General features: G+C 52.0%; 8 protein-coding genes across 8 annotated transcripts; 4 read left to right on the top strand and 4 right to left on the bottom strand.

The window, feature by feature from the left end:
- Window positions 1–2,317: 2,317 nt before the first annotated feature.
- COL26b_012781 (uncharacterized protein) lies at window positions 2,318–4,446 on the top strand (the record flags this gene model as incomplete). Its single annotated transcript, XM_053185417.1, has 2 exons — window positions 2,318–2,641; window positions 2,722–4,446. 2 exons carry the CDS (start codon window positions 2,318–2,320, stop codon window positions 4,444–4,446), a joined length of 2,049 nt encoding a protein of 682 aa, XP_053030633.1.
- Window positions 4,447–7,976: 3,530 nt separating this feature from the next.
- COL26b_012780 (uncharacterized protein) lies at window positions 7,977–8,729 on the bottom strand (the record flags this gene model as incomplete). The annotated part of the gene is made up of 1 exon (XM_053185416.1): window positions 7,977–8,729. The coding sequence occupies one exon, from the start codon at window positions 8,727–8,729 to the stop codon at window positions 7,977–7,979; it is 753 nt and encodes a 250-aa protein (XP_053030632.1).
- A 3,002-nt stretch (window positions 8,730–11,731) lies between these two features.
- On the bottom strand, window positions 11,732–12,952 carry COL26b_012779 (uncharacterized protein; the record flags this gene model as incomplete). Its single annotated transcript, XM_053185415.1, has 3 exons — window positions 11,732–12,339; window positions 12,388–12,782; window positions 12,939–12,952. The coding sequence occupies 3 exons, from the start codon at window positions 12,950–12,952 to the stop codon at window positions 11,732–11,734; spliced, it is 1,017 nt and encodes a 338-aa protein (XP_053030631.1).
- A 608-nt stretch (window positions 12,953–13,560) lies between these two features.
- COL26b_012778 (uncharacterized protein) lies at window positions 13,561–14,520 on the top strand (the record flags this gene model as incomplete). Its single annotated transcript, XM_053185414.1, has 1 exon — window positions 13,561–14,520. The coding sequence occupies one exon, from the start codon at window positions 13,561–13,563 to the stop codon at window positions 14,518–14,520; it is 960 nt and encodes a 319-aa protein (XP_053030630.1).
- Window positions 14,521–14,837: 317 nt separating this feature from the next.
- COL26b_012777 (uncharacterized protein) lies at window positions 14,838–16,609 on the bottom strand (the record flags this gene model as incomplete). Its single annotated transcript, XM_053185413.1, has 5 exons — window positions 14,838–15,001; window positions 15,066–15,274; window positions 15,347–15,807; window positions 15,861–16,405; window positions 16,465–16,609. The coding sequence occupies 5 exons, from the start codon at window positions 16,607–16,609 to the stop codon at window positions 14,838–14,840; spliced, it is 1,524 nt and encodes a 507-aa protein (XP_053030629.1).
- A 736-nt stretch (window positions 16,610–17,345) lies between these two features.
- On the top strand, window positions 17,346–18,487 carry COL26b_012776 (uncharacterized protein; the record flags this gene model as incomplete). The annotated part of the gene is made up of 2 exons (XM_053185412.1): window positions 17,346–18,324; window positions 18,432–18,487. 2 exons carry the CDS (start codon window positions 17,346–17,348, stop codon window positions 18,485–18,487), a joined length of 1,035 nt encoding a protein of 344 aa, XP_053030628.1.
- Window positions 18,488–18,724: 237 nt separating this feature from the next.
- Window positions 18,725–19,864, bottom strand: COL26b_012775 (uncharacterized protein; the record flags this gene model as incomplete). The annotated part of the gene is made up of 1 exon (XM_053185411.1): window positions 18,725–19,864. One exon carries the CDS (start codon window positions 19,862–19,864, stop codon window positions 18,725–18,727), a length of 1,140 nt encoding a protein of 379 aa, XP_053030627.1.
- Window positions 19,865–20,692: 828 nt separating this feature from the next.
- On the top strand, window positions 20,693–22,730 carry COL26b_012774 (uncharacterized protein; the record flags this gene model as incomplete). The annotated part of the gene is made up of 6 exons (XM_053185410.1): window positions 20,693–20,909; window positions 21,044–21,231; window positions 21,290–21,509; window positions 21,570–21,731; window positions 21,787–22,171; window positions 22,346–22,730. 6 exons carry the CDS (start codon window positions 20,693–20,695, stop codon window positions 22,728–22,730), a joined length of 1,557 nt encoding a protein of 518 aa, XP_053030626.1.
- Window positions 22,731–22,945: the final 215 nt, after the last annotated feature.

Here is a 22,945-nt window from a genome sequence, read left to right as displayed (position 1 = left end):
AATGTTCGGCAACTCCAGAGCATGAGCCAAGTCTGTGGGTTGAAGCATGCTCCTCCACAACAAAAACGGCGGCTGAATTCCAGACCGCCCCTCTCGCTGGGTCCATCACAAGCAATTTCACTCAGCTCATAGAGGGCACTGTCTTGATCTGATTTCGAAAAAGAGGGATGGATTGACGCCGTCATCTCCGTCTCTCCGCGCAAGACATGGTATGGGTCCCTGGGTTCGAGCTAAGCTCTGAACGGCTTCGGGGGTCTCATCCGGGGCGGTCTGCACGGCATCCCGGGAGCGAGGTTGCGAGGGTCGCGCTGAGCCTTCGCTTCTCCCTCTGCCGCGTCTATCATCGCCAAAAAAGCTCTGGTCTGTGTCAGATCGCAGAAACACGATGGTGACAATAGTGACAGGCCGCCGGCTTACGTGCATAGCCCACACGATCGCCACGCATATCGACACGAGCGTGGCTGCACGGCCTGCAGTAGGGCAATCCCAAGATCACAACTCACGGCCGCAGCCTAAAGGGCCAGACTGAGGTTGTTAAGCGGCTATGGTGAACCATTTCCTCCCTCCTTTTTGGGTAGCATCCCGTCATTTGATGGCTGGCTGAAGAAGATCCAAATAGCTCGTCAACGCCGGTGGGATTACTACTGCGGGAAAACAACATAACCCTCTCTGGTTATGCATCACTATGAACACCTCTCGAAACAATAATCCCACGGAACAGCTGTTGCCCCGTCTAATCTCTGTGTCTAGACCCGTCTCTGATAATTCTCCTAGGAATTCGCCTGCTACAAATATGTCTTCGAATCAGCTCTCCACTAACTCGGATTTCGCGTGCCCTCTCACCTGAACCCAGTCTTAGATCTTTCAACGGCGTGCTCTGGTTGGTCGTGGGCCCGAGGCCAGAGTCATTCACCCTATGTTCGATTCCGTGTTTGGAAGGGAGGCTCTGTCTCTAAGAATTGCGCGACTTCCACAGCAGCCTCTGGCCACAATCGCAGCAGAATCTCTGCCCAACGGCTCACCGAAGGGGTGAATTGGGCTGGCCCCTTCGCCTACGTGATCGGCTGTCACCGTCATCGCACAGCAAGCCCCCGTGGCCCGCGACACCGAGACAGACTGCTTGGTCGTTCTAATCGCGAGCACAGTGGCGCTCAGCTCAATCAAGACTACACTCGGTGTTGAGCTCCTTGCCGAACTCTTGTTCCATAATCACATTGCTGAGCTCTTCGGGAAGCCGATCGCCGGCTTGGCTACGTTTCTCAATGGCATCATTGATTCAGGCTGGTCCTACTACTACCGTGATTCATGAAAGGCATGAAAAGGCGTTGACTTTGAATTTCCAGCTGGCTTCCATCGACGGCGATAAAACAACCAAATGGCGTTCTTGACCATAGAATCGGGATTCCCACGCGATACAACATGAACTGCATTCCTTCGCTCGGCTCTCGAGGAATATAACTCTTCCTGGATCTTTTGTGGCTGGCGAAGCTATGCATTGCATTTCGAGAAAGACATTTCCGACCGAGAGAGGAGTTAGGCTCGTTATACGTTTTCCTCGCACACCGCTGCTGAGTCTAGACATGCTGATCACTTACTCTTCCAACTACTAAAGTCGACGAACATCCTCTTCTTGGGCCTCAAGGACTTCAACTAAAACAAGTCCTTGCGAGGCGAGTCCGCGAATGGAGAACCCCAACAGCAATTTTCAGTGACTTGGCCAGGGCATCTTGTCAATTGCTGCAGTGTACCTGCAGCGTATGCGTATGCGTAGGGTCACGTCTGAACTATTCAATCAACTACTGAATGACACCAGAATATAGACTTAAGACTCATTAAGGTACCTTAGTGAGTCGATAGTTGCTGTGACTGATCGATGGTTTAGGCAAGTTGAACAACTCGTACAGACGGCATTTGGAGAAATTGTGGTGATGCATAGACCCTTCAAACCAGTGTCATTCAGCAGTTCGAGTATTTGGAAACATTGACACTTGTTTTCAAAGAAATGGTCAAAGAAGATCTCTGGCCAAGCAGATTCTGAGGAAACCAGAAGTTGATTGCTGATCCCCTGTGGCATATTCATTCAGCATCTAGGCTTGAAAATAGTGGACATTTACGTCATCATCTCTTGACAAGATCGCAGACTAGATAAAGTGGTTCTGTCGATGATCTTTTATTCTTCTAAGTGTTTTGATGCGATAAGAAATAACGTTAATTGCATGTATAACCTAGGAAGCCTCTGGATAGAAGTGTATACTCCAACGGATACCACTTTAACGCGTAAATGTAACATGACGCGACGCTTGACCCATTCAGCAACATGGATCCAGCTGGACCTGCACGCAACACATCAAAACAGCAACCTCTCATTGAAGGTGACAAGATGCCACCGCCAAAAGCCTCACTCGATTCGCTCGCCACAGAGGAGCTCCTTACAATATGCGAGTTCATTTACGAAAGTGGGTTCGTTAAGAGTCTTGCCAAGTTCTCCTTGACCAACAAAAAATACCGCTCCGTGGCCAGTGCCATCTTGGCGAGAACCGTCAAGTTCGCAGTCACCGGTCTCGACCAGTACCCCGGGTACTTGGAACAGGATGTCACGCAGTGCTACAGATCCCTGGACCGGGACAATAATTTTGCTCACGTTCGTCGACTCGTGGTGGCGGGCGTCGTTCCGCCCCCGACTTTGTCCACCCGAAGGCAGCTAGCTCTACCCGCTCAAAGGGGGACGGTTGGAAGCCTCGAATCTCACCCGCGGAAAGGGTCGATGACGAAACTAGAATTGATGGCTGGCTTCAAGAATCTTACGACCCTGGCCACAACGGCGTAGATTATGGTTGGGACGAGTACACGATGGCCAAAGTACCTAACGAGTTCTGGAAACCCCTCGCGAAACTCATCGAGAGGCTTCCAAGACTGAAAGAGCTTCTCTACGCATGCCCTAATCAGTTCCCGCCATGCCTGCTCGCCGCTTTGCACGAGCACCATCCCAGTTGCAGGCTTCACCTGCGCAATTTTCACTTGCATAGCATCAAAGACCGACACGGCCTTGCGGCCGTTCTGGACGCGGAAGAGACTGACCACGAGCTACGGCTGGCAAGCTCGCCATGCCTGCACAGCATCAGATACTCGTACGCAAACAGCCACGGAGACTACGGACGATTTAACAACAACGAAGAGCCAAACCCAAACAACATACACAACTCCGCTGTGATGCGATATGTGACTAGAATGGCCCCTAATCTGAAAAGGGTGCACTTGCGTCCCGTACCCGACGTACCCGACGAAAGCACGCAGTCTTTCCCTCCGGAGCCCTGGGAGGCTGTCAGCCATCTCGACCTTCCTCAATCGCTAGCGTCTCTAACATCCATCGAAATGGATCAAGGGTTCTACGTGTCAGACGAAGTGATCAAAGTGTGGAGGGAATCTACCGACATGTCCGTTTTACGAGTCCTCAAGTTGAAGATGTTGGAGGTGCCAGCGCTTCAAGAGCTCGCAAAGTGCAATCTCACGTCCCTGGTGCACTTGAACATAGCGTTACCATATGTCGACCGCCGCTCGTATTGGAACGTCGTCGCGGACGCCCTGCGTAGAGTATCCTCACACTTGGTGACACTCAAAATAGGCGGCTTCAGTTCTGAAATCGCTTTGGATTCTGTTCTAGGCCCTTGTCTACGGACATTGGATCTGGCAACGTACAACTCTCGCGTCTTTCAAGAGAAGGATATTCTGGAAATCGCCGCACGGAGTCCGCTTGTGGAGTGTCTTACCTTGCGCATCCCCAGGCGCAAGGGAAATGCGTCAGAGGTGGCGTCGTACCGAGCTCTGGGCAAGCTCAAGCGCCTGCGAGACCTGTCCATCACACTTGTCGCTCGGCCACCTCCGATTAGTCGCGCGACCCTGGAATCAATGGGTGTAGAAGACTATGCCTACGGCGTGTTCGAGAGGGAGATATGGCGAGTGACGGCAAATAAGGACCCGGGCTTTTCAACAGGCGCCCTGAAGACCGCCGTCATTAACTCGGCAGTCGATGCACGATTGGTGCGCTCAATCGTCGAAGTGATCACAGCGGCCAAGCAGCGGAGTGGCGCGCTTTCTCTCGAACTTCTACAAGTTGACGTCACGGGGTACGACCAAATCAAGTTGAGTAACAAAGACGACACTGGGACTGCTTTTGGAGAGTATTGCTCACTCCTCGGTCTTCTATGGATTGCGTGGCGCTTTGTCAACTCGGACAATAGGGCAGAATACTTTGTGATCCCTGGCCAGGATGACAAGTACATATACCGACGTGACAAGGATCCTATAGAAGAAGTAGGAGGCATTTTCCTGTGGATTGTTGAGATGGTCTGGCCGCGGGCGGGGCCTACTAAAGATCTGGTCGGGAGAGCTTGGCATAGCTTCCCATTGGAAACCGACGACGCCATTGATTCGCCTCAGAGTCTGTAGTTCAGGCAAATACGAAGGACCTTATACTATTCCTTTCGGCGATTGTCAGTTGTCATCATTCAACCCATCACTTCCACAAACGTGACGACGCCTCCCCTAGATTTTGGGCAACAAATTGGCTCTTTCATTGAGATGCTGTATCATGTGAAAGTACTCTTGAGTTCATATACAAAAGCTGGAGCTTGCTCGGAAATCATTTCCGTATAACCCTATAAGATTGCCCCTGATATCAGACGTAATGCAAGGCCACCTTTCTCTATGCTTTATCCACTTCCTTCTCCAATTCGAAATTGCCCTCCACTTAGATTCGGGTGCCTCGTTTGGCTTTTGTTCTGGGGTTTTCCTACCCGGGCGGATACTCCCAGCTAACCGGGCGAAACACTGGCTTTAAGCTATATCAGAAGAGGAAGCCTTTCATTATTATCATCATCATCATCATCATCATCGCTTTTATTATTGTCTTCGCCGTCTTCATCATTATTACTACTGATGTCCTATTATCATTACCGGCCGGATAGTTAATGTTATCCGCCCGAAGAGCAGAAGTTTTGTTTCGGGCTTCGGGGTCTTTCACTTCCCTTCGCCCCGAAGCTAAGCCCCGACTAAGCCCACAACGGTCTCAGACTCACCTGGCTGGTGCCGAATTGGTTGAAATTGTTGGCTTGGCGCTAAATTAGGGCAAATGCTTGTTGGCAATACGAGGTTTGCTTCATGGAGCAGAATTGATTTCTGAAGCAGAATAGAAACATTCAATGTCAGTACGCTGAGGCTCACTTGAATGAGTCAACTAAGGTATTATGTGTGGCATTTGCTGTTTTGCCCATGCAAACACGCTTCTCTCCTTCGAGTCCTCTTCCAATAGCTGATCCACCTGTCTGATAATTGCTTCACCCCAGCCGTTGAGATACCATACCGTGTTCTCCATGGATGCCACAATCACCGCGAAATGAGCTACAAGCAATAAGGCTGTCGGCTGGAGCGTCTCGATGTCTGCCAGAATTTCTGCATCAAGGAAATACAGCCAGCGTAGGACGATGCCTGCCTCTGAGAATGCGCCGCAAGCTGCTAGGGTCTTGACGATGTCTCTCAGGCCCAATGTAGCCTTCTCATAGGGATTTTCTGGCCCAGGGGGAGCATCTTTTGTTTGACATGCTTGAAGATCCTCAAGAGCGTCTAGGATGTCACAAGGTAGGTTTGTGTTCCGTATTGAGAGTTCCCTACATATTTGACGGTCAGTCAACGATTGCGCATGGATCGATGGGGAGAAGGTTCATCTCGTACATCTCACCGAGTTCCTTTGACGTGAAGGGCCGGGATCCAGAGTCCAATGCAGCAAGGTCGGTCATGGCACTCCATGAGAGGCATGAGAATATAATGACACGAAACCCCTTGATAGCTCTTGCCAACCTGACTAGGTTTTCGATGGCTTCCGTTTCTGAATTGTGCGTACGCAAAGTTGATGTCAGGATGTGAATGATGACAACGCCACCGAACAGAAATAGAGGTTTCTGATTCTTTTTGCGCTCATCCTCGTCCGAAAGCTGGGAACGGAAGGTTTCTGACCCAATATTGAAATGATAGTCGGATAGGTTGAGATAGAGTTGTCGATTGCCTGAAAGGAGATACGCTTTGTGCGCTGCAGACAGGGCTAAGATGCCGTGAAGAACAAAGTCATTTTCATAGCATGACTGGGGAATTACAGTCCTCCAAATATGGAGAACGTCCGGCCGCGTGGCCATTGAGTGTACAGTGAGGGTGCAAAAATGATGCATCAACTCCTGGTCTCGACTGTTTGAAAGTGACGAGAAAGTGGGATCAGAAAGACGTGAAAAGTCGAACTTGGGTGTGTTGTAGGACATCACGGCATCGCCGTAGTCTGAATTTGGTGAGCGGTTGACCATCAAAATAGCCTCAAAAACTGATCGGACATGTCGACGATTGGGACTGTGCCTGAGCTCTGACGACAGAGAGCCTCCTGGGGAGAGGGGTTTCGCATATGTTAAACTGCATGAGACTTTGCGTCGAGCGCAATGGGAACACGCAGGCCATGTTTCATCGCACTATGAGGTTTTCAGTTAAGCCATGCTATGATCGCGCAACGTCCACTCGACAACACATACCTTTACCCTGCGACGTTTGCAATCCGAACAGCCACTGCGTGATTTTGTGTGGTTCCGACGGGAGGTTTTCTTGCAAATAGCAGCGCTAGGCGTTTCCATCCTAGGATACTCATAGAAACAATATTGCGAAGGGCGCTGTCGGAATGGATCACGCAAGACAGTCAAATAAGATTGGGTGAATCTGGGGCTCTTTATGCGAGCTCGTATCGAATGCGATATACGAAGGACGGCGGTTCGAAAGGGGTAGCTCGAACGCTTCATTCCCGATTGGGACAGGTGTCAGACGTCTAAGTGTGCTCGGCCAACGAAAAGTTCAGCCGATCGTCAGTGGCGGTATCAAGAACTGCCACTGAGCGGTAAGTCCGGCAGATCACGCCGGGGAGTTCGACCGACGCTGGATCTTCGGTATGTGCCGTCGTCCGATTTCTGCAGCATGGCCATACATGCTTAAATGTCACCGAATTCAGAGATAGCCCAGGATGCGGCGTATTTGTCAATGACCCGATCAGCAATGCTGAATCTACAGCAGGAGATCTATTAACTTACCCCACTGATGCTCGCCCTGACCGTTGCAATTCTGCCGTCCGGTAGTTGGAACGACTACCGCAAGACTTAGCCGTGTATCCGCTGCCGGCGTCGGTGTCGTCCCTTTAATATTCCAACACGACGACTTGACCGCGTTCCATGTGGAATCTGTCACAGTATGAAACCTCACTATTCGGATCAGCTGCATAAGTTGCTTATCTAAAGGACTAAACGGAAAGCTCTGGGTCGCGCTGAAATGATGGCATCGCAATCTGTCTACTCCGCCTGCGGCCAGACTTGGCGCGAACGAGTACCCAGGCTGGGCCAGGCCACGGCTGTCGCTGAAAGCGTGAAGACCGCACGGCTGGTTGAGGAAGCGGACATAAGACCATGTCCTCCGACTTACACACGTAGCAAACCCGGTAGCGACCCTGATTGGCGGCAATAATGGACAATTCCACGAATTCTAATCAGCGACCACCGAGGCTTCTCCTGTGTCTGAATGAATTTTGACAGAGGTTTGCAGTGGAACACACCTTTGACGGTAACCTCATTTGCAATTCCATGACCGATGCTGCGGCTGGAAGGCAAGCCTCTTACTCCGCCCTCACTGAAGTTGTCAGGGGATGTCGTTCACATACAGACTGCATACAGATACTGGCTGTTGACCAGGCTTCGAAGCGGCGCAATAGCTCGGTCGGGCACCATGAGCATGAGCTTCTTCAACCTTTGTGTAATTTATTACCCACCTCTGAATTTGACTTCGTTGGCTAGAGGAAAATGTTGATGATGCTGAAAAGCCATCTAAGTCCATCCCGTGATTCATACTTATCTTCCCCAAGCCTCTCAATGTTCAGGGTCCTCGCGGCCCTCCCTTCCATCGCCTCATTTGCCGCTCGACATCTTGCTCGTCAGCGACGACCCGGTCAGCTCGCCGTTGTACACAGGCCTCTCGTCCGCGGCCCTCGCACCAGGCGCGATGCTAGCCAAATCGCGCACCAGCATTTCTGCAGACAAATCGACCATGCTGCGGGTCGTCATCTTCATCCAACCAGACCACACCCCGGCTGCTGCCCTACCCGTCCCCTGAGCCCCTGGGGCGCCGTTCGTCTTGGCCAAATCTCTCTCAGCGAAATCAGCGTCGACGCCCTTAATCCAGAAGTAGGGGTCTTGATCGACGGCCTCTAGCACCTCGGCGTCAGCAAGGAGGAACACGCGCTGGTTGGGGCCGTCGTGCATGAGGGGCAGCGACTGGCTGTTGTCATTGTCATAGCCGTTGCCGGAGCTGCGACTGGCCACCGCTGCCTGCTTGTAAATCTCGCGCACCTCGTCCATGGTCTTGTCCGTGAGCAGGGCGACGTCGGAGCGGGCGTCGAGGACGAAGAGGGTTTTGAGCTGGGCGGCGACGTCCTCCTCGCTGGCCTCAACGTAGCCGTCTATCTCGGAAACGGCCTGGGCCCGGATCTTGTCCTGAAGGGTGCGCCATTGCGCGTCGGTAGCCGGGCCGTAAGCGGTGCGGTAGATGGTGAAGCCCCAGTTGCGGTAGTATCCACCCACGTCATCTCCGGCGGTCCACGAAGTTCCGGCCGGGGGCCGAAAAGAGCTTTTGAGGATTGCGAGCAGGATGGAGATGGCCATGGTGTGTGCGTGACTTTGACTATGACTGTGACTGTGACTGATGTTTGTATGGGGTGTTAGATGGGATTGTAAGTCAAACAAGGCTTGGCCGATAGCGTTCTGGAATCAGGAGACTTATCAACACATCTATCTTCTTTCGTCTTGCATATGACTGCCACCATAGTAGAAAAGACTGACAACTCACCACAAGAGTGTAAACACACTAGTTCTAATCCATCAATATTCATTACTATGTCTTCACGCGTAGTACAGAATTTCTTGTCATACAATAGTGCTTGCCTCAAGACGTAAGGTAACCAAACCTTCGAGATCCCAGGCGCTTAATCATACCTGAACGGGATCTGGTAATAAGCTGGAAAGAATGAAGCCCCTTCACGATGTTGTCCACTTGCGGGGGTCATGCGGGGAAGCGGGGTTCGTTCCGTCGCCTTCAATCATCTCCAACTGCTTTCAAATCCGCCGCGGGGAAACACCTGACGTTGAGAGGCCCTCACCCCTGTCTCCTTCTCCACACAAGTGCCGACCACCCAGTCGCCCGGCGCCGCTCAACGCGTGTGTTTTGGAGCCGAACTTCTCCTCTTCCACTCCTCACGACCGACTCCAACTACAGTCTAGAACCCTTGAATCGACAAAGTCGCCGCCTTCTTGCGTGAGAAGTGCCCATCACAGGTCATGTCGAAACGCAGCTGGTCTGATGCCAATGAAGGCATGGAATTCATGACGGTACTTTCCGCCCTTGACGTGTCGCGAGAGTGAAAGACTGACCCCGGGTTTTAGTTGTTTACTGCCGGCAACGGGGAAGGATCTTTTCCGCAAATATCCCGGAAAATCAAGGCTTGTGCAGCATGCCGCAAACACAAGGTTTGTTATGCTCTAACCTCCAGAGACCCCTTGCTGACTGTGCACACGCAGATCAAATGCTTGATGGATGAGAGCGGTCCACCATGTCGTCGGTGCTCCGAACGCAATCTGGGTTGCGTTCTTGGCAAGAACTTACAGAGCATCATTGATGAGAAGACACAGTAATGACTATTCTGATCGACAGCTTCGAGGTGACCCTCTCACTGACATCCAACATAGATACAACGAGACTGTCCTGCAAGACATCGAAAGTCTCCATGCCACACTCAAAGAGATCGCCAAGAAGGTTGGGGCATCAGAACCTGCTGCGCTTCAGAGCACAACTTTGAGAAACTCAACAGACTCTCCTTCACAAAACGGCCGACCAGCATCAACCACCAATGGCAATGGCTACCGTCTTGGTGTATCGGGGCAGGATAACCATGGCCCTTCTTGCGACAACTCCCCCAAGATCTCTCCCGAAGACGAGAATCTCCCTCACGTACCGATCCACTCACTATACGCCCTCACCAAACTACGAGCCCTAAGATCTCCGGATGCTCCTGAGGGACACTCAAGTCCTGCCCTTGATGACTTCATTGCCCGCGGTGCTATCCGGCTCGACGATGCCGAACGGCTTTTCCGTCTCTACCGCGATCGGCTCGACCCTTTCATGTACGGGGTAGGGTGCAAGTATCAGCAGCTCGATGAATTACGACGAAGGAGTTCAATCCTCACCGCCGCAACTCTGACCGTCGCCGCTCTACATGATCCACAAGCAAACGGGATCTATGGTGTATGCAGCTCAGAGTTCCGTCGCCTGACGGAAAGATCAATGTTTGACCGTCGCGTAGACCGAGACTATCTTCGGGCCATGTGTGTTGCTTCGTACTGGCTCAGCGATGTGTCATGGATGTTGTCAGGCTACGCCATCCGACGAGCAGCCGAATGCAACCTGCACAACAGTTATACTCGCGCCATCGAGGAGAAGAGTGAAGAAGCTGCTGATGGAGCAAGACTGTGGTATATCCTCAATGTTTGCGACCAGCACCTGGCTACGTTGTACGGGAGGCCAGCAATTGTCCAAGAAGACTCGTCGATGCAACAGTGGGAGAACTTTCTAGCGTCCCCAGTATCGAACGAGCAGGACAAACGTCTTGCCAGTCAGGTGGCGCTCCTAGGAATAATAGGCAGCATTCGAGAATTGTTCGGTCCAGACAAGGGGCAACCGACGCCGAGATCCTACGTCCATCAGATCACGCAATTTAACAAGGAACTTGACCATTGGTTAAAGCATTGGTCTGAAACGTTGCCAGGTAAGAAAGCGTTCTCAAGCTACAAATTACACGGGCTAATCCTTTTCACAGAAGAGTCAGAAAACATTGGCCGCTTTCCACGAAAAGGTGCCAAGTTGCATTTCCACTTTGCAAAACTCCATCTCTACTCACACATCTTTCGTGGGCTGTCCGGAGACAACCCAATACCGTACCACTTCCTTGACTGCGCAGCAACAGCCATCTCCGTCGCAACTTCAACCATCAACTTTATCTTGACTGATCCGGATGTTGCTGCTGGCGTGATAGGCATGCCTTCGTATCTTCACTGCATGACTGCCTTCGCATGCATGTTTCTCATCAAGGTGGCCGTGAAGTATGGTGGGGATCTGATAGAGCCTGACCGCGTCTGGGACTTGACCACAAGTCTCGTGAGACATTTCCGGTCTTTGCCAGCTGGTAAATGGCACCTTGCAAATCTCATGGCGCCAGGTCTCGAGCGGATGGCGGCAACGTTGAAGCGTAGCCAAAATGGTTCATTGGCTCACTTACACGACGCACTGCCTGCATCCAACGGCGTCAATGGTACAATCGACCCACAGCTAATGCCACCGAGCATTGACGGGACATTCATCGGCTCTGAGGGAGAATTTTTCTTTGACTATGACATGAGTTTTGGCTTATCGCCAGTGTTCAACTTCGACTTGTCATCGTTGAACCCCGAAAGTTCCACCTTGCCGGCTCAAGACTTCACCAATGTTGAGTGTCAGATGTCAAGACCCAACACATGAATACCCAGGGTTGAGGGGGTTCGGTAAATTGATACCCAGGAGAGCGTGAATTTGTATCATAGATTGCATATTTGGAGAACAGCCAACTGAATTATAATTACATGCCCTGAATGGCCCTGGCCTTGTACTCGGACTCCAAGTATTTACACTCTTCTTCCGTCAACTTGAACTTCAGCGCTTCTACCGTCTCCTTAATCCGCTTCTCGGAATTCAACCCAACGATTGGGTAGCAGCCCTGCTGGAGCACCCACGCGGTAGACACGAGTGCCATGCTGACGCCCCTCCTCTTCGCAACCTCCTCCACGCGGCTTACAATATCCAAGTTTGCATCAGCAAACCATGCCTGTGTCTTCTTGTCCGTCTGTGCACGTAGCGAAGTGCTGTCCGCATTGTCCTTTGCCAGTGGCTTCGCGAGCATACCGCGCGCGATCGGAGACCAAGGAATGACACCCACTCCGGTCGCTTGGCAGAATGGCAACATCTCGCGCTCCTCCTCGCGGTAGAGCAGGTTGTAAAACGGCTGCATTGAAATGAACTCGGTCCAGCCGTTGGACTTCGCGATGTACTGCAGACGGGCGAACTCCCATGTGTACATGGAGGACGCTCCGATGTAACGGACTTTACCGGACTGAACGACTTCGTGGAGGGCTCGCATGATCTCTTCGGGCGGGGTTTCGCGGTCAAGACGGTGAATCTGAAGAACATCTGCCACAGTTAGCCTCGGTTTCGTCCTGGAATGGCAGGATGACGTACCAATGTAGTCGGTGCCGAGGCGCTCCAGGCACTTATCAACCGCGTGGAACACGTGTTTCCTGCTGAGTCCCATCTGGTTGACTAGAGGACCATCGTTGACGCTCGCGGGCCTCGAGTTGTCGTCCATTACTGGGTTGAAGATCTTGGACAAGATGACCACCTTTTGTCGAGGGATGTTAAACTTCTTGAGAGCCTTTCCGATTACAAGCTCAGAATGACCGTTTGAGTAGGTGTCGGCAGTGTCCCATGTGTTGATACCGTTATCGTAAGCTGCCTTGAGCAACTCCAGACCTTCTGCCTCATCGAGGACCCATGGTGAGCCTTCCCATTGAGAGGTGCCGAAGGCCATACATCCGAGGATGATCTTGGAGACCTTCAGGCCACTGTTCCCAAGCCTGTCCACAGGTGACTGTTAGCACCAATGCAACGAGTTCTCCAAGCCCAGCCCCGGCCACATAACGATTCAATATTTCATTCAACAACTGCAGGTGAAAACCCAGGGGAAAACAAGTGAGGGGTCAAGTTTGTGGTTCCAGAGTTTGGGAGCTCACCTCACGTATTCCATGTTGCTTATCTGTTTGCTTTGACCTAAACTTTGTCGAGTATCAAGAATATGCTTAGATCATTCAAGCTTGCCCAGCTCAAAGTATCACTCACGTCTGATTACAGACGAGCAATCGAGAGGTTTTGTTTTATCACCCATCACGTCATCCCTCACGCGCTCGCTATTCTCGGCCTCAACTCCTCCGCCCAAAATCTCCCAAACCCCTGCTTTACTAAAGCCCCACGCAGTGCGGGGAAGTACCCATCCGGAGGATTGCCGCGAGTCTCCAGTCGTGTCGGCATTCTCGCCGATGTCCAAATTGGGCATCCTGCGCCGGAAACCTGTCCGAACGACGACACGGCAGCTTGTTGGTGCGCATTTCCGTTGCCGCATGTCGTCGGATACGCTCGGCTACTTCGTAGCGAGTTGCAGCGGGAATGAGGAGATACCCCGAAAACGTAATCAAGTGTTTCCCGTGGGACCATAGCGAAATCGGACGATTAAAAGTAATTGATGAGGGGGAGGGGCAATGAGGGGTGAAGATCGTGGCTCTCCATCATAGAAGCCTCACAGTTAATCGAGACCAAGTTTCTGTTTGCATCATCAAAATCTTCAAAAACCAGTCTAAGATGTCAACCGAGATCCTCATTACCGGCGCTGCTGGCTTCGTTGGCCAGGAGCTAGTCTCCGCTCTCGTCAAGGCCAATCCCTCCCACCAGCTCACAATCACCGATGTCATTCAGCCCCCAGTACCAGCCGATGTAGCAGGGGAGAGCGGGAGAATCAACTCCCTCAAGGCCGACCTCACCGACCCCGCGGCGGTGGCCTCCCTCTTCTCCAAGAAGTTTGCTGCCGTCTACCTCCTGCACGGGCTGATGTCAGGGGGCGCCGAAGCCAATCTCGAGCTTGGATACACCGTTAACTTTGACTCGGTCCGGGCCGTCCTCGACCACCTCCGCAAAAACTATCCCGGCACCACGGTGGTCTTCACCAGCTCCTGCGCCGTCTACGGCCCCCGCCAGCCCGTCAGCGAAAGCGAGATCGTGCCCAAGCCCAAAACCTCGTACGGCACTCAGAAGCTTATGATTGAGCTTCTCGTGGAGGACTTCTCTCGCCGCGGTCTGATCGATGGTCGCATTGTTCGACTTCCAACCGTCACAGTCAGACCCGGCGCTCCTTCAGCGGCGGCCTCAAGTTTCGCCTCCGGCATTGTCCGCGAGACGCTGAAGGGCATCAAGAACGTCCTGCCTGTTAGCCGCGACCTCGAGGTTTGGGTCTGCAGTCCCGCTACTGTGGTCAAGAACCTTATCAAGGTCAAGGATGTTGCAGCGGAGAAGTTTGGCGATTCCAGGGTTGTGAACCTGCCTGGCATCACTGTCACTGTACAGGAAATTCTGGATGCTGTGGAGAAGGTTGGTGGAAAGGATGCTTTGACTTTGATTGAGGAGAAGAAAGATCCTGCTATTCTGGCGATCGTAGACACGTGGCCGGCCCGCTATGATGTTACCAGGGCTTACAGTCTAGGTCTGGAGCCGGATGGACCCATCTTGGAAGCCGTGGAAGCCTTTGCTAAGACGTTGAAGAAGTAAACTGGGGTATTACCTAGCTGTCTATATCTAGGTACTTATCTTAGTAGATACATGGTTTAATGGATGTGAGATGACAAAGCAAATTATATGTGTTGCTCGGTGTCAGGAATCAATAGATGTGACCATGTTTTGTCAGGGAAGTCTCAGTCATAGCCATAAATTAAATTATAACTATGACGTATTCTACGTGTGAGTCTATTCAAACCGAACTACTGCAGTCAAGGATCATCAGTGGAAAATTTGGTTTTGATATGAATTCTCAGTTAAATGGGTATGATAAGAGATATTATTTACAGAATCTTCTGTGTCTTCTGTGTTTACAGCTTCGACCGCGGCTTCCTGAGAGGTCTCTTCTGTCGCGATTGCGCCTCTGACATGACCATGTAATCCACATCCAGAGTGTTCACCATTGCCGGCGATGCCTGGCTCAAGCTCGTGATACCACAAAGTCGCATTGACGTCTCGATCTCGTCTTTCAGGACTGGATGTAACATTTGAGTCAGCTTGGAAATAAGCCTGGCTTGTATGGAGAACATTCGACTTACTCTGCGCCAGGTGTTCGACTCCTTCTTGGCCATAAACCAGGGAGTACAGGAACGGCCGACCAACGCCAACAGCAGTTGCTCCCAATGCGATTGCTTTCAGGATGTCTGAGCCACGCTCGAACCCTCCGTCTATGTATACTTCGAGTTTATCGAAGACCTCGGGGCACTGCTCTCTAAGCTCGAGAAGGACGAGGATCGATGCTTGCGCGCTGTATATGACGTTCGTTAGCGCAAGCTGCTTCTCACATCACTCGCAACAAGCAAGTGCGAATGAAACTTACCCATCGAGTGAACGACCTCCGTGATTGCTCAAAAGAACACCATCGACCCCGTACTCGACGGCCAGGCGAACATCATCCGCAGTTTGCACACCCTTGAGCACGATTGGCACTCCACTCGCCTCCCGGATCCAGGTCAGGTCCTCCCATGTGATAGACTTGTCGATATACTGAGCCATGAGACGTCCCAGTCCACTGCCCTTCTTATCCTTGCTGCTTTCAGCATTGCTGATTGCTGACCGGATTGTTCCTGCCTGAGCAGCTCGCTCGTCGGCCTCTCTCTTTCCAGGTACAGGTGCGTCGACTGTTACGAAGATAGCCTTGATTCCGAGTGCCTTGGCAGACCTCAGAATCTCAATTGTTTTGTGGCGCTCTGCATTGATGTAGAGCTGGAAGAAGAATGGTTGGTTCGGTGGAGCCGCGTTAACGATTGACTTTAGAGTGTATGAGGCGTTACTTGAGATCTAGAATCCGGGTTAGTAACCATGCATTATGTGCAAAGAAAATTACTACTTACGATCTGGATGATGCCCTCGTTTGCTGCACCACGACTCAGAGCGAGCTCGCCATCTGGATGCACTAGCTTGGCCATGGCTGCTGGCGAGATAAAGAATGGAGCCGAGCTTTCGAAGCCAAGAATGTTGGTTTTGAAGTCGACATGGGAAACATTTCTCAGAATCCTCGGCCTTATCATGATTCTCCTCGTGAGCTCCTTGTTCTTTGTATGTGTTATCAGGTCCGTTGCGGCAGAAGAGTAGAAAGCCCATGTCTTGGGCGTCAAAGCCTTAGACGCAACGGCTGTGAGGTCCGGGGCGCTGAGGATCGTCTCCAGAGGTGGGACAACGTCCTCTTCTTGCGCCGAGCCAGGTGTTTGCGCAACCTCCGCCGGAGCTGTAGCTACTCCATTCTGGCCTTCTGGCTGTGATGCTGCAGCCGGAACGTCTGGAGTGGCATCCTTCAAAACGCCAATGAACTTCTCTTCTGGAAGCTCTTCGAGAATATCAGGTGCGTGAACACTGTCGAAGATCTTTGTGGCATTCGAGCCAGCGCATTTAAGAAGGACTGGAAAGCATCATAGCGGTGAGACGAATGACCCGGAACAGATAAGGCAGAAAACTTACCTGAAGGGCCTCCAGGATGCTCGCTGATGAAATCAGTGATGTCCCAAACCTTGGAATGAACAGCTATCCAGCAGTCCGTCTTGGAGTTGTGTTTGCTGAGATCAGTGAGGCTGATCACGTTGCTCTCCTGTGCCTTCGTCGCCATCGTGTTTCGTGTTTGGGGGGAACCGGGTGTCTCAAGGTGGTGGTCGGATATCACAACACGGTGGTCAAATGATGTTCCTCCAGTCCCCTCAGCTCTCACGTCTACTTCACTCGAAGTCGAGACAGAGCAAACATATTGCTTGTCGGAATGATGGAAAAGCAATTTTGACAAGTCGCCACCGCCTGCCAAGCCCCATCAACTCCAGACCGCGCTTTCGCAAAACCGCCAGTTCGGATTGCCTCACAAATCGCGACATCCCCGTCATGGCCGAGCGCCGCGGTGCATCCCTGTCGACTCCGCACCGCCCATTCCCCATGGTTCGGCTTTCTCGCCGATGTGGGCCGTCACACAAGTGTCCCGGACCAGCCCCGGATGTGCGTGATTCCTACTTCCCACGTAACGAGTTGTTCTGTTTCTTACGTATCAGCAATTAGGCACAATGTCACTGGACGAGAGATGTCCCGAGTTCGTAGTTTGGCTGCCAACCTGATTGCGAAATCGGTCGACAATCCGGCAACAGTCCGTCGTTTTGCTTGGCCGAGTGCTTCTCCGCATCTGTCTCCGCAGCATCGGAGTTGGAGTCTCACTATTATGAGGGGTTGTTTTCCAGGCTCAATCTGCAAACTAATTCCAAGATTCACCTTTAAACGATAAGATTTTGACAACGCTGAGTGACATCCTCAGCCAAAATCACAAGCCTCTGTCTGTATTATCTGAGTAATTCGACATTTCCATCATGCCTTCCAGTAACATCGCCTCCAAGTCAAAGCCCCTTCCCCGGGGGGTTTACACCCCTGTCGTCACGATCTACAAAGCCGGCGACACTCTGCAGCCTGTCGACCATGATGCCATGTACAAGCAGTGCCAGGCCCTGGTGCGCGCAGGCATGCATGGCCTCGTCTATCTCGGCACCAACGGCGAGCTCGTTCTCCTCACAGCCGACGAGCGCAAAGCCATCGTCGAGACCGCCGCTCGCGCAGTAAAAGACCTTGGAAAGCCAGACTACCCCATCGTTGCCGGCATTTCAGCGCAGTCAACACGCGAGTCCATCCTGAACGCCAGGGATGCCGCGAGCGCGGGCGCTAACTTCGGTCTGCTGCTGCCGCCGAGTTACTGGGCAAAGGCACTCTCCAGCGACGCGATTCTCGGATACTACCGCGACGTCGCTGACAACTCTCCCATCCCGATCGTCATCTACAACTTCCCTGGTGTGACGTCGGGTGTGGATCTCGACTCCGATCAACTGACCGCTCTCGCGTCGCACCCAAATATTGTAGCAGTCAAGCTGACATGCGGAAATGTCGGCAAGGTTGTGAGGTTGACGAGCAAGTTTGCCCATGAGCAATTTGGTGTCTTTGGTGGTAGCAGTGATTACCTTCTTCCAACTCTGCAGTCTAGGGGCAGTGGCTGTGTTACTGGCATGGGCAACATCTTCCCAGGCTCGACGTCTGCTGTGTATGATCTGTGGGCGGCCGGAAAGCTTGAGGAGGCCCAAAAGCTGCAATTTGATGTCGCAAACGCAGAATGGGCTTGCAAAAAGGGCATTGCGTTGACAAAGTATGGTGCTTGGCACTTCCTTGGACGTGATATTGGTATTGATAAAGAGTCGTCGTGGGAAATGAGGAGGCCGTATCTGCCTCTTGGCGACGCCACAAAGAAGTGGGCTTTGGAGACATTGGGTGTTCTGGAAACGACCGAGAAGCAAAGGTCATGGAGTAAATAACTGCCATAAAGATACATGAACTACTGATTAGTCGACATGGCTTGTTATTCTTCCGTATTTCTTATGCACTGGAATAGACCTCATGCTATACTGAGACAGAAGACGACAATAGGAGCAACGATGAAAGCGGCAGGGACGATGTTGCCAATAAGTAGAACAACAACAGGCCCACAGGAAGAGACGTCACGGGCTTCCAGTCAGGTGCAAGCTCCCTTCGAGTCGCCAACACCCTTTTCCGTGTGAGCTGAGGAACGTCCTGATTTAAAAATGTTTCAAAGGCCTGTTTAGGAGAATTACTAGGTATCAATCAATGAATTTCTGATGCTTTGTCCACGGCGCAGGTTTTGAAAGAAATGATATTCTAGGGGTATTCAATGTTGGTTGGCGTCGATCTATGCTTGCTCAACCCATTTCTCGATGTCCTTGATCCTAACATACTTGATATGTTGGCGATGGAACGTGAAGGCCACATGCACCACAGACTCTTCTGCATCCACAAAGATGCTCGGGTAGCTTAGCTCCCGGTTAGTCTTCTCTATCGAGTTATTAGTCATACAAAAGCCGTCACCTTCCTCAAGAACTCTCTCCTTCCACGTCAGACCCTCATCACTTGAGATTCCAACAGTCAAGGTCTTGCGAGGAGTTCCCCAGATAGCCGTCTTCCCGTTGACCGCCGCTTGATTGGGGCGCTTGTCGTCTTCAGGGGTGATGTCGTCGTACAAGCCTTCCCTCTTGGCCATCCCCACTTCCGCCGCAGAACGGTTGAACACAATAGCCAGGTTTCCTGATGGCAGACGAGCGGCGCAGATTCCGCTGTTGGGGTTTGGCAGGGACGTTGGCTTTGGAGCCGTCCAGTTGAGACCGTCGGACGAGGTGGATCGGTAGACGTTGTCTGCCCAACGGCTGCGGTAGAAGGCAACGTAGTCTGAGGCCTCCTTGCTCGGGATAATTGGGTTCATGTGCACCGCGCCAACGCTGTCAGGGACAACACTTTCAGTCCATGTCTCACCGTCATCTCGAGAGTAGAAGACGGCTGAAATGTCGTTGTTGCCGATCCACCTTTGTCCCGGCGTTGACCGACAATGGAACACAGGCAGAATCCAAGTCCCATCGACCAGGACTAATAGTGGTTGGCGAACGAATGCACCAGTGACACCCTTCAGGGGTTTCCGTGCCTCTGACCATGTAACGCCATTATCGCTCGACGTACGAGACATGATGTAGCAGCCATCTTGGTTACCTGCATCCTGCGAGGTGTGGAACAACCAGATGGCGCCTGTCTTTGGAGCTCTGAAGAGAACGGGGTTCTGGCAACTGCGATTGGTGTCTGAGGAGATCTTCTGTGGGCTTGACCAGGTGTCGGAGCCGGGCTCCTGCCGAGACAGCCAGATGCTAATGTCCGGCAGACCCTCCTGCGAGCCGCCGAACCAGGTGCACAGCAAAGTCTTGTCGGGTAGTTGGAGAAGGTTGGAGGCGTGCACCTGGACCGTTACCGCAGGGATAGCGGCCGTATGCAAGGTTGAAGACGACATGTTTGAAGACAGAGTGCCAGACAGAAACCAGCGTGGAGGAACGTGGGCCAATGTTTGGTCAATACAGCTCCAATGTTGATTTGGGCTAGATGCCGTTTGCTGTTGATATCTTTGCTGTATCAGCGGCAACAATAGTGCACCCTGGCCGAACGCGGTCGCTTCTATGTATTTCCCCAAGATGCTGTTCGCCAAGCAGTTGTGACTATCCTGCCCCGCGTCAGGCATTCCCCGCTTCCATCAATCCTCGCGACTCAGGATCCCACCGGCCGAAACTCCGGCCCCGCTATTTCATGTCCCGGGAGCGCCACGACTTTTAGCTGCCGTGTGCACACGGGCGAAGGTTGAAGTCTAGGACAAGTCGCCGAGTTTCCTAATTTTGCCTAGCCCCCACGAAACCTGGGGTTGCGGAAACCCCCTGATATCGAATCTGGGGATGGTGGGACTGTTGGTAGGTCACTTGGCCAGATCATCAAACCATTGCAATTCGCGGCCTTTCAACTGGACGATCGTTCTGGTGACACCGGTCTTCTCGCCGACTCTGTTGCATTGGCTGATCCCCATGGTTCCCCATGCAGTTGTGGCTCGAGGAAACGCTGTGGATTACGCGGGGTAGTTCGGCTCTTGGTCTCCTGGGGGCCCCCTCTCCCCGTGGGGTGGTAGTTGCGTTGCAAACCATTGACTCAGGCAGTACGGATATATGATACAGTCGAAGTCTGTCTTTAACTCATTCTACGACACCGGAAACCGTTCGTTAGACTTTCCGTCGCAAGCAACGTCTAACCTCTCCGACAACAATCTCCCAAAGATTTGATAGAATCGATTACGAACATGGGCGGCGGAGGCTCACTTTTCGCCTCTCCCGAGTGGAAGAAAGACCCTCGGGAGATTTTCAACTCGAAACTACTCCTTTTGGGCATCACGATTGCGTTTGCCGGTTGCTCCTATGGCTTCGACCAGGGTAACATCGGAGGCATCATGACGTTTCCTTCCTTCCGGAAGGCGTTCGGTTTTGATACCATCAATACAGAGGAAGCCGACAAGCGAGGTAAGCTGCAGATGTGAACTCGGAGATGGCTTCTAGTATCTAACACTGAGAACAGAGGGCAATATCGCAGCGATGCGTAAGTATACAGGATGTACAAGTGCGACGTGTGATAATGAAAACCTAACATCAAACAGTTGCTGCTGGAGGTACTGCAGGAGCCCTGCTGGCAGCTCCTCTCTCCGACTATCTCGGTCGTAAGAAGGCTGTGACTTCTATGGCCGGTCTTTTCTTGATTGGTTGCTCGATGCAAGAGGTGCCCAACCTAGACGTCCTCTATGCTGGCCGGTTGTTGGCCGGTGTCGCCATCGGTGCAACTTCGATGGTGAGAAACACTGGAGACTGACATTCACTCTTGGTGGTGTGCTGACTCTTTGTTCCAGTTGGCCCCTCAATACCTCGCTGAAAACTCTCCCAAGTCGATTCGAGGCTCTCTTACCACTTCCTACAACTTGATGATTATCCTTGCTCTTGCGATTGCCTTCTGGGTCAACTATGCCGTTAGCCTTTGGCCTAACCAAGATCCCAACAACAACAAAGCTTGGCAGTTGGCTCTTGGTATCCAGCTCATCCCCGGATTCTTCCTCTTCGTCTTGATCTGGTGTAAGTATCAATCCAACCAATGACTTCGAGTACGACATTAGCTAACCTCACAACTCGCAGTTGTCGTCGAAACACCCCGAGCTCTTATCGCGAAAGGCAAAGATGAGAGGGGTCTGAAGAACCTCTGCAAACTTCGAGGCTTGCCTGCAGAGCACCCTTATGTTAGACAAGAGTACATGGAGATCACTGCTCAGGTCGAAGCAGAGCAAGTAACCGCCAAGGGTAATTGCCAAGGTGCCACGAGGAGTTAATGCCTTCGATTTGCTAACTCGTCTAGGAACGAACTACCTTGTTGTCATGAAGGATATCGGAACGAACGCTAGCAACCGTCGCCGTCTCTTCCTCGCCATCATGTTGTTCCTCTTCCACAAGCTGACCGGTACCGACTCGCTCAACTATTTCGCTCCTCAGATCTTCGCCATGATCGGCGTCCCCAAGGGCTCCAGTTCTCTCCTCACGACCGGTGTATATGGAGTTGTCAAGTTAGCCACTACTATCGTCTACGTCACCGTCATCGTTGATCGCGTCGGCCGACGTCTCCCTCTCATCATCGGTGCCACCATCCAGGCCACGGCTATGCTCTACATTGGGCTTTTCATCCGCTTCTCTGATGTGAAGGCAGGAAGTGGCACGACCCCTGGCGGAATTGTCGGTATTATCATGTAAGCATACCTGGTCTCCCTCAATGATACCCGAGTTCGGGCTAACAAAGATCAAAGGATCTACCTTTATGCTTTCGGCTGGTCATTTGGACACTCTGTCGCGCCGTATCTGACTGCGTAAGTGATCCAGCGCAAGGCGTACAAGACATGATTTTCTTCTAACACTGTGTCTAGTGCTGAAATCTTCCCGGCCCGTATCCGATCGTTCTGCATGTCTTGCTGTCTATTCACGAACTGGATCGTAAACTACGGCATTACCTCTGCTACGCCCCACATGCTGCGGACAATGGGTTACGGCACCTTCCTTTTCTTCGCTGTTATGACCTACATCGGTGCGGTATTTGTTTTCTTCTGCTTGCCGGAGATGAAGGGTCGCAGTATCGAGTCCATGGATGATTTGTTCCAGCATTCTCTCTGGAGCATGTTCAAGCGCGCCTATCCCACCGAGGAGGAGAAAGTTCGCCACGACGTGCAAGAGAGGCTCCATGAGAAGATGCAAGAGGAGGAGAAGGATGTTTCGCATGTTGCCATGGTCGAAGACAACAGCAGACGCGTGTGAGCTGGTTGTCGCGGTTGCCTCAATGGTGGGGGAGTTGAGGGTTGGAAGAGTCCAATTTTGTCAAAGATGAAGATACCTTAACATCAGCGGTTGTCGATGTCTTTTGAGTTACAAAACACCCAATGTCTTGAGTTCAATTGGCGTCTTGAATTGACTTTGCGTGTCTCCGTATTTCTAATTAAATTGAGTCGGTTCGAACATCGAGCGAGTCATGG

Source organism: Colletotrichum chrysophilum, assembly GCF_026319265.1.
Source record: "Colletotrichum chrysophilum strain AFK26 chromosome Unknown scaffold_190, whole genome shotgun sequence".
Taxonomy (NCBI): domain Eukaryota; kingdom Fungi; phylum Ascomycota; class Sordariomycetes; order Glomerellales; family Glomerellaceae; genus Colletotrichum; species Colletotrichum chrysophilum.
This window is presented reverse-complemented; position numbering and strand designations above follow the sequence as displayed.